This window comes from Bidens hawaiensis, unplaced genomic scaffold, assembly GCF_021521415.1.
Source record: "Bidens hawaiensis isolate Kalapana, Puna unplaced genomic scaffold, B.hawaiensis_p1.1 tig00008283_1, whole genome shotgun sequence".
Taxonomy (NCBI): Eukaryota; Viridiplantae; Streptophyta; class Magnoliopsida; order Asterales; family Asteraceae; genus Bidens; species Bidens hawaiensis.
This window is the reverse complement of record NW_027491589.1, coordinates 557,731-574,044: the sequence shown is the minus strand read 5'-3', so window position 1 is coordinate 574,044 and position 16,314 is coordinate 557,731. Positions and strand designations below refer to the sequence as shown.

At 37.6% G+C, this 16,314-nt stretch overlaps 1 protein-coding gene and 1 pseudogene across 2 annotated transcripts; one reads left to right on the top strand and one right to left on the bottom strand.

The window, feature by feature from the left end:
- The first annotated feature begins 1,669 nt into the window (after positions 1-1,669).
- On the top strand, positions 1,670-3,791 carry LOC143637415 (11-beta-hydroxysteroid dehydrogenase A-like). The gene is made up of 6 exons (XM_077104810.1): positions 1,670-2,009; positions 2,286-2,478; positions 2,557-2,642; positions 2,814-2,945; positions 3,037-3,201; positions 3,312-3,791. Exons 1-6 carry the CDS (start codon positions 1,827-1,829, stop codon positions 3,603-3,605), a joined length of 1,053 nt encoding a protein of 350 aa, XP_076960925.1. The 5' UTR covers positions 1,670-1,826; the 3' UTR covers positions 3,606-3,791.
- A 443-nt stretch (positions 3,792-4,234) lies between these two features.
- LOC143637414 (SWI/SNF complex subunit SWI3A-like) lies at positions 4,235-6,816 on the bottom strand (annotated as a pseudogene). The gene is made up of 4 exons (XR_013154422.1): positions 6,173-6,816; positions 4,925-5,482; positions 4,564-4,827; positions 4,235-4,431 (listed from the first exon to the last, which is right to left on the bottom strand). The product of XR_013154422.1 is annotated as an SWI/SNF complex subunit SWI3A-like (transcript).
- Between the last annotated feature and the right edge of the window lie 9,498 nt (positions 6,817-16,314).

The window sequence follows — 16,314 nt, the reverse complement described above, 5'->3', positions numbered from 1 at the left end:
AACCAACATGGATTTTGGTATAGAAATGACAAAAATCGTAATTCCTGTATACAGAAAATGCAATACTGTAATTATTCTAAATAGCATAAAAGCATCTAAATGAAAATAAACGGCCCATAATATAAAGCCGTATGTGATTTTGCGGCCATCACGTGCCTCTCTTATCCATTCACGTGTTAGTTTTTAGACTAATAATATTTTCATTCTTAGTCTATAAGATTTTTCATATTTTATTTCAAACTTATTCTTTTTTCTTAATTAACTTTTAAGAAGAATTTTAAGATAATATTTATACCCGACGCAAATTTAAAAGAACAATTCAATAATGAATATTTTTATCCATATTTTTACTACAAAACCGTCAAATTTCATATTTACCCGTTCAACAGCATCAAGCCAGATTTAAATCGTCGACCCAAATTTTAAGCATAGGTCATCAAGTGTGTCTTATGTACAATCTTATTCTAATCCATAGGAGTTTATCTATGGTTCGTCATCTTCTTCGGTCCCATACCTTCAATTGGCTTTATAAAGCCATACAACAAACAAATGAAGTATGTTCGACTATTCTATTCTATACCATTATAAATAGAATACTCTGAGTCGTGTCATTGTGTCAAGGTGGCTGATATTCTTAAGTTCCAGTTTGCCCTGCTGACTCGACAAGTGAATTTTTTTAAATGAGTCAATTTTGTATTTTCATTTAAATTTGGGCATCTTCTATTTTATTAATGGGCAGAAACGTTATAGCACTGTTGGATCCATTATAGTTTGGGTAACTGGGGTAAGTTCTCTTAATTTTAAACCTTAGCAATTTTAGGATATTAGTAGCCCATAGTATGGGTCTCAAGTCACATTGCGTTTTTAAAAATGACTAGACGCCTTTCAGTGAATCGCATTCACTAGAAATAACTCAGTGCATCAAATAATCACATTCGATTCAATGTGTAGCATTCAGTTTTTCAACGTGCCACCATTCAGTGTGTCCGAATCTGTAGTTCAATACTTAACGATAAACCTATGTATACATAATAATTACAAATGGTGTCACTTAAGCAATTCAATAACGAACTTGGATTTCCGAATACGAAGTAGTGGAAACCCAAATTCAAAATTCTCATGTTTTAAGCAGAGTTGCATTCCTTAATTTGTTGGGCCTAGAACTTTTCTTAACGAACGAGTCAAGGTGTTCAAACTGGACTCGTTCTATAGACTCAATTTTGTAACTTTGCAATCCGTAACTTTCGAATGAATGCAAATTTGCTAACACCATTACTGCTTTACACTCAATATGTTCGAGACTTGTGTTATTGAACAATTTGTTATATGGTTTGGCATTTATGGTATGAATAAATTAGTATGGAATCTTTAAGGGGTGACGCAATGTTAAGTGTTTGTATCCCTTAGTAGAGGTCTTCAATTTAAATCTAGCTTTCACTAGTTTTCCGTCTTAAACTCCTTTGAATGCTACTTGTTCAACGCAAGTTGCGATTTTATCGATTTTCGCATTAACTAGTAGGGTATTGATGGACCGTGAGTATTTAGATGATGAGTTGACATGGTTAAAAAAGATTAGTATAATGTTTTGGATCATGAACATATTTGGTATGCATATTTAACCTAGTACAAAATACAAATAAAGAAATTTAAAAACATATATAATACTAAAAAATACAAAATGTGCGTAGCATCACCGCTTTGAAGAAAATAAATGACACACCTGGCACTCCCAGGTCTCTCCATGCAATACTATGATGACCACCTCCACCTCAGTATCATCTTCATTAACATTTACACTCTCCAGTGCACACAGTAGCTAGCCAGCCATGGATTTGATTAACAGTTTCTTGAATCTAGTAGCACTTCCTTTCACCTTCTTCGCCATGCTCTTCTTCCTCCCTTCATGGATCTTCCTCAAATTCTGCCTACACATCGTTCGCACCGTTTTCTCTGAAGACGTCTTCGGCAAAGTCGTCCTCATCACCGGCGCCTCCTCCGGCATCGGAGAGGTATTTTTAACTTAGATGTTTTGCCTATTTTTTTCTGTTTACATTATATATGCCTTTTAAATATGGAAATTAGATTAAAATCTTTGTTGGCTAATTACCGAGTCGGGTGTAAGGAATCTCATTAAGTTGTAATCGGGTTTTTTGAGTTGAATTTTATTTATTATAAGAAAAGTTAATTTATTCTAATTTGTGTGTTCTTCGTTAATTATCATATATAGGTATTGAGTTTTGTATTATGAAGTAATTGAATCGAGATATTGAAACTGTATGATGCAGCATCTAGCTTACGAATACGCTAGCAGAGGAGCATGCTTGGCTCTATCCGCCCGTAGAGAGGATCGTCTCCAACAAGTTGCTGATCGATGCCTGCAAATCGGATCACCTGATGTTATAGTCATTCGTTCTGATGTCTCCGACGCTCATGACTGTAAACGAATGGTCGATCTAATTGTTCATCACTTCAATCGATGTACATAGTCACTTCCTATCCTACCATAATTTGACTACTTCTTTTTGTGATATAATCGTGTGAGTAAATTAAATGCAGTGGATCATTTGGTGAATAATGCTGGAATCTCTCAAGTGTGTATGTTGGAAGAAGCAGATGATGTGACGAAGGCTCGATCTGTCATGGTAAATTTTAGCTCTATGGATCAAAGCATATTAAGTACAGGGACTGGAAGTGTAAATCTAATAAGCTGAGAAACTGAGTGTACATATGGTTAATCAAGTTGTTAGTTAGTCAGTTAATAGTCTGTTAGAACATTCGTTTTGGTTTGCACTATTTGAATGGTTTTGATACAGGATATCAACTTCTGGGGTTCGGTTTACACTACAAAATTTGCAGCTCCATACCTCAGAAATAGTGGAGGCAGAATCATCGGGCTTTCATCTGCAGCTTCATGGATTCCATCTCCGAGGATGAGTATCTACAGTGTAATCTTCTCTTATTTGATTATTATAGATTTGAGTAGAGATATGTATGTTTTTATTTATAAATTATAATCATTGTGGTATGGTGAATTAGGCAAGCAAAGCAGCATTAGCACAGTTTTATGAAACAATGAGGGTTGAACTCGGGTCAAATGTCAAAATAACCATCGTGACACCCGGGTTCATAGAATCTGAAATGACACAAGGCAAATTCCTTTCACACCATGGCAAGATGGTGGTTGATCATGTTGCTCGGGATGTAAGCTACCTTTGTTGATATATAATAATATAATACTTGTTAATTTTACCGGCTGATTGTTCAAATAATAATAATAATAATAATAATAATAATAATAATAATATAATCAGATGCAAGTAAACCTGTTTCCCGTTGCAAAAGTGGAAGGAACTGCAAGGGCGATAGTGAAGCAAGTGCTTAGAGGGGAGCGGTATGTGACGGAACCGTGGTGGATGAAGATGACTTATGTGTGGATGGTGTTGTGGCCCGAGGCTGTGGAGTGGATGAACCGGTTGATGAACATGACAACAGTTGGTGATGGGTCTAGCCACGATACTTTAGGGAAGCGGATTATGGAGATGGTTGGAGGTCAGAGCGTTCTATACCCAACGAGTATTCACTCTTCTGGGATGAAGTCAGACTAACGTGAGTTATGATTCGTTTTTGTCTAGGTGGTTATATAGTCGTGTGTGGTTTTGCCGGTTCGGTTCTTTGTATAAATATAGAACCTGTGTGTTCTTATTTTGGTTGTAACTTTATTCCAACTTCTATATCACTGTGTGTAATGATCCACTTGAATAATTTACCTTATAATTAATCAAATGCATATATAATGTGTTGCATCTAAGAAATGTGTGAACCAAATATACACCACCACAAACCGCAGTTGAATGTGTTGTACCAAGTCACTCAGTATCACTCGTATTCGCAAATGAACACTAAATACATCCACACAAAAACTATTTTAAGTATGTGTGCAGGTTTCAGTTTATGCATTTGAGCATCTGACCCGAAGAAATATGCAGGTCATGCTTTGATTCATTTACTCAACCAACCAATTCTTCCTACCAGCTAAAACCCATATAAATGTCAAAAAGAATATGTAGTAACAAGGTCCCCCAAGACCCATGATTCAAATTGGCTTTACGGATCTTGACCCATGTTCAAATATAACCTACAAATACTACATTTTCTTACAAAACAACTAGTTATGAGGGAAAAAAATAATAGTAATAAGAGAAACAGAAACAACTAACCTAAACTAGACATTGACTTAGAGTTCAATCTCTGCTTGAGACTTCACCAATGTCTTATCCCTCATCTACTTATCCCGCCATCAATAACCTTCTCAACAACATCCAATCGCTCCGTCAGCACTAACTCTTCAACTTCAACCATCTTATTAAACTCCTTTTCCATTATCACCTCCGCCTCGTTTAATAACCCCATCTTATATTCCAGTTTCTTCAACTATTTTAACATAAAATCAAAACCTGTGTCAATAAACAAACAAAACCAAAGTGCCCGTAAGACATAATTCCAAATATCACAATTACACTCTGTTAACCTAAAAACGGGTCAATTTGAGAATAGAGTACGCACCTGTTCGTTTACTATAGACGAGACTAGACATTCAATTTCTTTATCTTCTTGGACTGCTAATAATTTGGCGTGTGCAGCTGCAGCACCGAGAGCCGTTGCACATGTAGGCCTCACTTGTAAAGATAACGGGATTGAACCCTTTTCTTTTTCTTCATTATCAAATAATTCTTCTGGAATTTCATTTTCATCACAAAGAGCTGTAACAGCAGCCTCAGCTGCAGAAGTTGTAACTTGTGGACCAATCACAGCAGAGATGTGAGCAGCCTAATAATAATAAACGAAAAGGAAAAGAATCATATCAAATGTTTTAAACAACGCATTATCCACATTCATACTTAATATTAATCACAATGATGGATACCTGCTGCATAAGTGAATTACCGACATCAGGAAGACGTTTTTGACTTTCAAGCTGGCAAATTTGACCATCTTTTGCTTTAGTCTCTTCGGTTTTTCGGTTGCTGGAATCTGAATTCAGTGCAATGCATTTTCTCTTTGCAGGCGGGCCTTCAATATCCACATCAGCATCAGCATCACCATTTTGTTGGCATTTGCTTTCAATTTCAAGATGTTGACTTTTGGTATCTTTAGTCTCTTTAGATGCTAGAAAACCTTGTTTCTTGTTGTTTGTGCATTTATCATATGTGGGCCCCAACATAAGGTGCCCGAAAGGTAATTGCATAAGTTTTGAAATGCACTCTAGTTTACTCTTCGTTTGGACATTTTGGGCTACAAGATCCCAGTCATCTCCATGCTTGAACACACATTCTAAAAGCAGTAATGTTTCGGCTTCGGTCCATGGGGCAACACGGTCCCCATTGTTGGAAGTGTGTTCAACAAAAGTGTAATCATCAACAGATTTGTTGTTTCCACAAGCTCCATTTTTTAAGCATTTGGTACAAATGACGGAACTCCCATCCTAATACAGTTAAATCAGATCACAAAACTTTTTAGTTTATATGCAGATTTCATAAAGCAAGAGTACAGGACATGAATGGTGGACTGTAACCTTTCGTAATTGATGTTTAAAATAGCTGTTTTATCTATCAAATCCATACCATGATTGTTTCTGTTAACTATTGTTATTATTATATTAATATGGTTTACTAGTGTAGGGCCCCAAAGCCCAAAATAGGTTTCTATAGGTTTTTTACTTGTATATCAAATATGACAGTAAACACACATCACAACTGCAATTAGTAATTACAGGTTGAAAACTTGATCAATTGAATCCTGACTGTTGGGATTGTGGAGGCTTGGGCTCGATTTGAGCCCGGTTTACTTGAAGACATGCTTTGGGTTTAATGAAGATTGAAAGACACATTAGGTCTTTGGGCCGGCCTAACACTTCTTTCTAAGGGCCCGTTTATGGTTTATTGTTTCCTAAGCTAGAAACCTTAGAGCTTAGACTAGTAGTATATAACTATATATATACTGTAATAATTCAACTTATAATGAGAGCACAAAACAATAATAAATTCCTGGTTACAGCATGTGAACGTAAGTCAACTTAGACCTAACCACGTAAAACCTTGCGTCTAGTGTTCGTTTATTTTCTGCAGCTCGATTGTGTGTGCGTGTGTGTCTATAAATTTCGAAAAGAAAATACCTTCGTGCATTCGTAATGTGACCGGACTCGCACATCTCCTTGCAACTCACACACACCAACTCAATCAATCCCTGATAAGCATCCAAACAAGAAGCCAGCGGCGGCATTCTAAATTCACTCTCACACAAACGCAATCCATTATCAGCACCAACATCCGACAGCAAAACCGGTTTCGCCGAATCTGGAACCGCAACAACCCTAACTCCATTCAAAGTCCCATCCTCCACCTTAACCAAATCATCACCACCAACACCAATTTCCAAATCCCGAACCCCGTAATTAATCAACCCACGCTCTTCAACAAACCGAAACACCTTAAGCAAACAGCCAACATCACCAACCAACGACCTCCTGACTTCGGAGAACGTGAGCCTTCTAGAAGGATGTTCTCTATAGTTTGAGATAATGAAATCTCGATACTCCTTGTAGAGCCTAGGGTTTCTGGTGAAAGAAGTGGCGTTGAAAAACTCAGGGAGTGAGGCTTTCTCATGAAAACCAAGCTGAATATATGTATCTATACAGATGTCAGATTGAGTTAGGGTTTGATGGATAGATGAAGAAGAGAAGGGATATGGTGTAGAGTTCGAATTGGAAGCGGCGGGAAGGGTTGGGTTTAAAAAGTGATGGTATGAGCTCTTTTCCATCTCGATGGATGGATTTTGCAGCGAGTCTTCGTTTAGTTTAATTAACTGAGTCACCCGAGTCGTTTTAAGTTACAAATTCATATAAAAACAAATAAATAAATAAAAAAGTATACAACCCCTTTGGGTTGTATTGTATTGTATGGCGTATCCGATAAGGGTGTTCTTCTAGTATGTATTTCGAGTTTCAAGGTTTTTAATATTAGACTTGAAACCTAACCTGAATTTTTCACTGTTTTCTAGGTTGGGGTAATCAAGTTTCAGGTATCTAAGATTATAAAGGTATGGTATCAAAAAGATCCAAATACCCTTAAATACCACTCGCGGGTTAGAGGAAAGCTCCTTATAAGACACCCGCGGGACATACGGAACACCTGTATGACTCAATAGAGGAAGAACTATGATACGTCATAGAGACTTTGTGCGGAAGCATCCAGGCATCCTCAGAAGTCATCCGCATGGTAGTATTCCCACCCGCTAGGATGACCATAAGGCAATGTCATAGGACAGTTGTAATTAACTAATTACCTTCTAGAAGATTTACTAAGATCCTTTCTTGAAGAATGCGTGACCCATCAGCCAATGAATGGAGGACAGCTGACCAGGTTGTTATAACGGTGCACATGGTCAGGTTGTTATAACGGTGCACATGGCCAGAGTTATCTCATCATATCATAGAGAGACACGTGTTCAGGTTGTTATAACCCTACACATGGGACGTATAGCTCAACCTATTATATGAGGACACGTGTCCAAACGGTTACAAGAGCATCTTCTAGAAAGGGACAGTTTGACCAATTATATTCCCACACTCTTTGGCTATAAATACCTTCGCAATCTCCTTGAGGTATTCATTCACTCCCAAATATCTATTCTAAATATTTAAGTACTTTCTCTCTATTAGAACGGTACTTATACTCACGCCGGATGGTGGTTACAGGAAGACCCCCCCCCCCCTCTTGTCCTTCCCGTAACGATCTCACGGTGTCTGTTTTGCAGGTTTCTGCCACTGGACTTTGGGAGATTGAGCTCATACCGCTACCCTGTGGACTTATTGGATCTAGGACCCGTCAAGGGGAGTAGATCTGTGTTTCTTCATTGGCGTCATTCGTGCTTGTGTTAGAACCGTGATAATTTTTCGTTTCTGTTGGTTCAAACGATACGAGTCAATTTCTCGAAGTGCCAACGGGAACTTCTGCACCTGTTATACGAACTGCTGATGACGTAACACCTTGAGGTTTTACTCTAAGTACCCTATGACGTGCCACGACTCCATGAAATTCTATTCTAGATTACCTATGACATGTTACGGCACAAGGAGGTCCGATTCTAGGCGAACTAGGACATGTCACGACGACAGGAGATCCTACTACAGGTGATTTAGGACGAATCACGGTAGAAACTCGCCGGACCCGTGCAGAATTGGGTCTAGAAGATGACTCTGACAATTCTGAACCGGCAAGAACTCATCGTCAAAATTCCAGAGCTAGGGGACCCTTATCCCCTGAGGAATGGTTCTGTATTCAACAAGAGAATGTTGCAACCGAGTACGAACGCATGGTTCGCGGATAGCAACTTCGTGCTCGTACTCTATATTATGATGAATCTCCTAAGAGACCTCCTTCTCCTCCCGCAACGGTGAGAAGGAGTCAGATTCGTCATAGCCTTCAGACAGAGAGAGAGCCTAGAGAAGTATGGAGAAGACATGACCGTCCTCGTATGGTCATGCGTGTGCCCTCCTACAGAGACGAGTATTACAGTCACGATTCAACATATCATTCATGCAAGTTCAGTTATTACAACGGTGATAGCAGACTTCATGATCGGGAGGAAATTAATCGTCCGCATGCGGTAGTTCGCCATACCCAATATCATAGTGATGCGGAAGAAGACTTTACTACACCATATCGCCCAGCAGCCTTCGTTGATAAGTCGAAGTTTGTAGCACGTATCGCAACAGCCCCGTTCCCGGTCAATGCAAAGATTCCAACATTTGTGGGAAAATACAACGGGATGACTGATCCTAGTGATCACCTATTGAACTTTGTGGCTGTGGGAGGAGTCAGCGGTTGGACGCTCCCATATTGGTGTCACATGTTTGCATTGAAATTAACTGGGGCAACACGCGAGTGGTTCGAAAAGTTACCTGACAGGCAGATTACTAGTTGGGATGACTTGGTGAAAAAAATTCCCAACATTTCAGTCAACAAAAGAAGCACACTCGTGACCCGTCAGAAATTCTAGATGTTATTCGCCGGGACAATGAATCTGTTGAAGATTTAATTACCCGGTTCAATGACGAAAGTCTGAATATCGGAGGAATCAACAAAGACATGCTGCGTGGAGCCTTCCGCAGGAACGCGCGGAGTAACGCATTGATTCGTACCTTAATTGGTAGGGATGGAATGCCTCAGGAATGGGATGACATTATGTCCGCAGTAAAATTATTTGCAAGAACTGAGAAGACCTTAGCGTATAACAGTTCAAAGCCAAAGTTAAAGGTAGAATTTCAAAATCTGCGGCCAAATAAGCAAGCTAAAGGGACAATTTGGTCGAGACTCCAGCCCGTCGCGGATAATTCAAAGTAGTTTGATGCAAGATCGTTGATAGGTAATAAGAACAAAGCTGGTGCTTCAACACAGCGTGTCAACAATTGGAATCCACTGTCGAAGACTCCCTCAAAAATTCTTACTATTGGGAACGTGAATTTCAGAAAACCGCAACCACTAACGAGGAGATCATTCTTTGATCCTAAAAAACACTGTTCATTTCATGATGACATAGGGTATAACACGAATGAATGCGCAGCCTTAAAAAATGAGATCGAGGCAATTGTGAAATCTGGAAGACTTGGACACTTGGTAAAAAATGTCACAATGTCGTTAAAAAAATTTGTTTTATATATAATCATCTTCATCCTCAATCAAAACTCACCAAATTTATAACCATTCTTTCTTAACTCTATATTTCCTCACACCGAATTCTCTGTAAACCCTAAATGGATTCTCCCACTTCTATATATAACCAATTTTTCGGGCCCAACCGACAAGCCGAAGACGATGCGGATGAAGAGGCGGTTACAAGTGCGATTGTGCTCGCGACAACTTATATGAATTCTATTAGCTCTCATCTACCCCCAGTTTCAAAAAAAATATATCGAACGAGACCGTATCGAAGCTAACGGCCGGTTGATGGCGGATTATTTCAATGACTCGCCGAGATAAAAGAACCCGAATACTTTTAGCCGTCGCTTTCGGATGTTTAAAAATTTATTTATGCGCATCACCAATGATTTGGAGCATGAGCTTGATCACTTTAAGCCAAAAAAAAACATACGGTCGAGGGACGCTATGATTTACGGCTATTCAGAAGGTTATGTCAGCCATACGCGTGCTCGCATACGAAAACACGGTCGACATCAACGACGAGTATTTAAAGATGACCGATAAAACAACTCGGGACACCTTGGAGTATTTTTGTTACGGTACATTTCATTATTTTTTAAATAATTATATCACTTGTTTATTTTAATTAATTATTTTATAAGTTGTGTAGTATATAGGAATATTAAAATTATATGGACCACAATATCTAATAGAGCCCAACTGAAACGATCTACAACGTCTTTACGAGGCACATGCAAGGGTGCATGATTTACCCGACATGATCAGGAGTGTAGATTGTATGCATTGGGAATGAGCTAATTGTCCAACTGCATGGCGAGGTCAATACACACGAGGTGACCAAAAGGGACCAACGGTCATCCTTCAAGCGATTGCTTCATACGACCTTTAGATTTGGTCGGCATTCTTTGGTGTTCCCGGTTCCAACAAAAAAATAACCGTCTTATAACAGTCGCCTGTGTTAGAGAGTTACATATTTGAGACCATTCCCGTCGCTTCATTTTGGGCTAACGATAACTTCTACCATCATAGGTATTTTATGGGTGATAGAATATATCCAGGGTATGCGATTATCGTGAAAACATTTACAGACCCATCGGATTAAAAAAAATAGTATTTTAAGAAAGTACAAGAGTCTATAAGAAAGAATATAAAGAGGTGTTTTTGGGTTCTTCAACAACGCTAGCATTTTGTTAAAAATCCTTGTCGTCTATGGTCTTTAGAAAGAATGAAAAGTGATATGTATACGTGTATCATAATGCATAACATGATCATCGAATATTAGGGAAGAGCAATATGTCAAACTTTCATACTGGACTCGGATCCACCACAAACTCCAGCAGGTATGGAGTAAAGACTTGAAAACGCGTATTTTTTACGGTCAAGAGAAATAAATAACGCACTTAAGGGGGGATTTGGTCCAACAACTTTGGATCAATCGGCGTTTGCCATGTGAAAATGAAAACCAAAACGAGGGCAGTGATGAATACGATGACGAAGCCGCCGCCGACGAGGGTGAAACCGACGACGACGAGGGTGACGTTGGAGACGAGTAGTTTGTTTTTATCTTAATGTAATATTTATTTAATAAAATATTATTATTATTTGCTTACTTTAAATAGAAAAATAAAAAAACAAAAAAAATGCAAAAGTGATTGGACACCACGTGGCGCAAAATACCCAAATGGTGGGGCATTATGACCACACTCTCTTTTTGCAAAATCTGAAAAAGCTGACCTGGCGTCACATGACGCAAAATGCCCACATGTGAGATATTATGACTATTTTCACCACACATAATAGTTTTTTAACTGTATAAACAAATAGTTTTAATTATTTTCACCACACAAAAAATACCCAACTCTATATTCTCTACATATTTCTCTCGCAATCATGAACCCAAACGTAAACATACGTGAGGCGAATGATCCTAATAACCCGTACTACTTCAACGCAAGCACGAACGAAATCGTGTACCGACCTCTACGCATAACCCCACAACCGAGACCTCTGCCAGTAACCCCACAACCAAGACCCGACTTCTTATCTTCTCAATGCATACCCAAAGACCCAACTGCAACCAAGACCCGACTTCTCGTCTCAATTGATGCCCCATACCTAACCACAACCTTTAGTTGGACAAACACTACCAACTTCTTAGAAGAGAAAGCATGGAGAAAATTGAAGAAGTGATGATTGTAAAAAGTCTCGAAAGGTGGAGGAGTGACTAATAATTCATGTTAGTCCGAGCTTAGCTCGACGCATATGAGGATACCCTTATAGATAACTTTTTTAAAAAGCTCTATACATTTTGGTATATTGTTTTTATGTCTATTAATGTTCAAAACCCCAAAAGTTTTGGTTTGTGTTTTTTATTTTAAGTATCATTTGTTAATTTTTTCTTTTTAAGTATCAATTTTTTAAATTCCTATGCGCTTGTAGCATTTATTTTATTAAAATGTTTTAGTAATTTATCTTGTGGTTTTATTATTTGATTATAATTTTATTTAATAATAAATTATTAATTAAATAAATAAACAATTGAGTAACAATTGCAACTATTAAAACCACTACACTTTATTTATATTGAGTTTCACTAAGTCAATTTGTTTATTGAAGTATAAATTATTAAGTAAATAAAAAGATGATTGCAATTATTAAAACCATTCTCATTTTATCCATCATTTTTTACCCTATAATTTAACTAAAATTCATACTTTTTAAAATTTAATACTCATATTTTAAAAATTTTCCACAACTCATCCATCATCTTTATTCTTATCTTACTCACAAACAACTATTTTATTATATTTCTCATTTTTACTTTTTATACATTCACATAAATTTAAAGAATGATGAATAGTAACTTTTTATATACAAAGAGTTGGTGTATCATTTTTCTTAATTTAGAGTTGGGGTAAACAAATTGTGGATATGATGGAATTAGTTTTTAGCATAGTTTTCTAAAATTTAAAGATTGGGGAGAAGATAATGGATGTGATGAGAATGCTCTTAGTGAATTAATTTTATTTACATAACGCCCCATTTTAACTAAACAATTAATTAAAATACTACACATTGTTTTCATGTTTCGAAAGTCTTGATTCTTTTTAAGTTTACACTTTTATCTAAATCAATAACATCCTCAAAGGAGACGACAAAGTCGAGAGAAAGGATCAGTGAATTGCCGACTCCATTTATACACGCAGAGACAAAAAAATTAGCTGAAATATTAATATCCTGACCTTCTAAAAAAACAAGAACAACCATTCATACCAAAAGCAACAAAATTCTCTCGAGCGAACAATCACATATGAGAGGGAGACAAAATTCGTAATACATTATAACATTACCGCGTTTATAAGAAACATAAATAACAGAAACAAGATCAAATGCATTTTATTGTTAACATGAAAATAATGTGAAATAATTTGTTATTATTACTAGGTTTACTTTTACAGGTGTTTGCTGTTATTTTTTGTTCGTAATTGCTAATTTTCAATTATGAAAAGTTATGAGTATTTGCTGATTTATATTTTGTTGTTATTATTATATTTTTTCTTTTGCTGTTATAAGCATTTGCTGATATTAGTTGTTATTATTTTGTTATTAATTTTGATTCTTTTGTTGTAATTTTAGGTTTTTTCCTTTGCTATTACAAATCATTGTTTATATCTATACTATATATAAAACATGAGTGAGGGACCTCTTAATTTTTAAAAGGTATCAAACTTGTTGCTTTTAATACAAACTATAATGCATAAGGTTAAGACATTTTAGGGGCAATTCTGTCTTTTGACAATTTTATCTTTTTAGTAAAAGCAAAATATGTTACCGTTGATTTTTAATTTATTACAAAATAATTACAAGTTTAGTCCTTTATTTTAAATCACATTTTGTTAATTTATATAATAGTTACATTTATACCCCTTATTTTAAACCAACTAACCCGACGATGTTTGAACGTTTATAATTTTTTCACACGCTGATATTTTTTCAAAAAACATTATACCATAAAAACAAGTATTTTATTCTCTTTAATTTGAGTATGGTATTGCTATAATTATTTCATTTTAAAAACTTAACGTGTTACGTAATTACTATTAAAGACTGACAAACGAATCGGACGGGTTCGTTCGTTCGGGTCATGAGTCTAAAAGGTTAAGGTTGAAATGGGTCGATACAAAAAAGGTTAATTTGGTTTGGGTCTAGACGAGTATGGGTTGAAAGGGGTCAAGTCATAAAGAATTTTGGGTTAGAACAATGTCAAGCGGAACGAGTTGCGGGTCAAGACGAGTTGAATGTAGTGTTACGTGCACACCGACACCTGATTGTGCGCGTACAGTCGTTGTCTGACATGCTTACTAACACCGGTTAAGATTTCAAAACCGCAATACAAGCATACTATCTTTGGGTTATGCGCGTACTATTGTGAAGTCACATACATACAAAAACGGTAACACCGGTTACGCATCCGATGTCAAGTTTGCGTGTATACCACGCCGCATCGCGCGGGCACGCAGTTAGTAGATTGATAGTGTAGTGGGTATTGTTTCTTACGTTCTCATTTTTTTATAAATTGATATTATTTCTACGTTTTCATGTTAAAATTAAAATATATATAAACCTTCACCCATAATAATATACTTAAAAATAAAAAAGAGTTTTAAACCATAAAAGCAAGCATTAATTATGAATACTAAGGGGGTGTTTGTTTTTTCTTCAAACATCTTCAAGGGAGCTAATGTCTGCACGCGCGCAGACATTACCCTTGAAGACTGTTTGTTTTTTTCTTAAAACAGATCTTAAGTTATCTTCTTTCATCTTAAAAGAAAAGCAAAGAAATCTTGCTTAAAACATCTTCGCAAAAAAATCATACTCTTATCCCTTTGAAGCCACCCTCTCATCCACTCCTCCCACCACCGTCCGCCACCACCACCCACCGTACGCCACCACCACCATCCCCCACTGCCACCGTCCACCACCGTCCGCCGCCACTACCAGCATCCACCACCACTACCCATCGTCCGCCACCACCACCACCACCACCATCCATCACAGCCACCACCAATCACCACCGTCCACCACCCACCACAACCGTTCATCACCACCACCACCCACTGTCGGACGCCATCACCGTCAACTACCACCGTCCACCACCCACCAAAACCGTCCATTACCACCACCCACTGTCCACCACCACCATCCATCGCCACTACCCACCGTCCGCCGCCACAATTTTATTATTATATTTTCTATGTAACTTGAATAAATGACTTCTATCTTGTGAGATAAGTTTGACAGTTATGCAGACAGTATCAGCTTATAAAAACAAACAGTCTTATATTTTCAGCTTGCAGATCTTCAGACCACATCTTCAGATGCAGACATGAAAACAGATGAAATCAGCTTGCAGACAGTTTATGTCTGCAAAAACAAACAGCACCTAACTCTTAAGAACCAATAATCAATAGTAATTACTTTAAGCAAAATAATAATTTAATGCAAATGATGACATCTCATGTCACACTAATAATAATCTTTTTGGCGAAAATAAAATTTTGGTTGAACCGGGGAGATAGCCCGCTAAGGCTGAGGGGTGTGGGGCTTCAACGGGGGCGCTAGAGCCCCTCCGCTCGCGCCCCCAGGCGCTAACACCACACCACCAGGGCGCTAGCGGGGGCGCTAACGGAAAAAAAAAGAGAGGCGTGAGCTGGTTAGCGGCTGAAGAGAGAGAGAAACTTGCATTGGGTTTAGAAAAAGAGCCGTTGGGCTATTAAATATTAAAAAAAAATATTTTCTTAAACTATAAATATATACCTTTATAAAATATACTTCATTTCACAATTATACACCTTTCCTCCTAAAATCCTCTCAAAACTAACACAAAAAAAATGTCGTGGTACTCGTCTGATTCCAACTCCTCCGAAGAGGATGATTTGCTTCTTCATGTAGGGAGAGTTTTGACCGCAACCGTGGTGGATCTCTTGCAAAATCAAGCCCATCAACCTCGAGTACCGAGAGTTAGAGCACCACCTCGTGATCGTGATCGATCGGGTGCTAACGATACTTTGATTAGGCATTATTTTAGCCCTCAACCGGTATACGAGGAGTCGGATTTTCGAACTCGTTTCCGAATGAGTAGACAATTGTTCATGCGTATAGCAAGTGATTTAGAGGCACGATATCCCTTTTTTCAACAAAAGGAGGATGCTAGGGGTCTCCCCGGTTTTACCTCTCTTCAAAAATGCACGGCTGCTATCCGTCAATTAGCGTACGGCATCTCGTCGGACGCTTTGGATGAGTATTTACAGATGTCGAAAAGGGTTGCACGTGAATCCCTTCATTTTTTCTGCCAAGTTAAAAAACATTAATTTTAGTTTTTATTAAATATTTATTACATTTTTTAATATATATTATATGTTTATAGATTATTTTATATACGTAGGAGTCATATCGATTTACTCTCGGAGATATCTGCGTAAACCTACAATGTATGACATCCAACGCATATATGAGGTGCACGCAGAAAAACATGGTTTTCCTGGGATGCTAGGTAGCATCGATTGTACGCATGTTGGATGGGCTATGTGTCCAA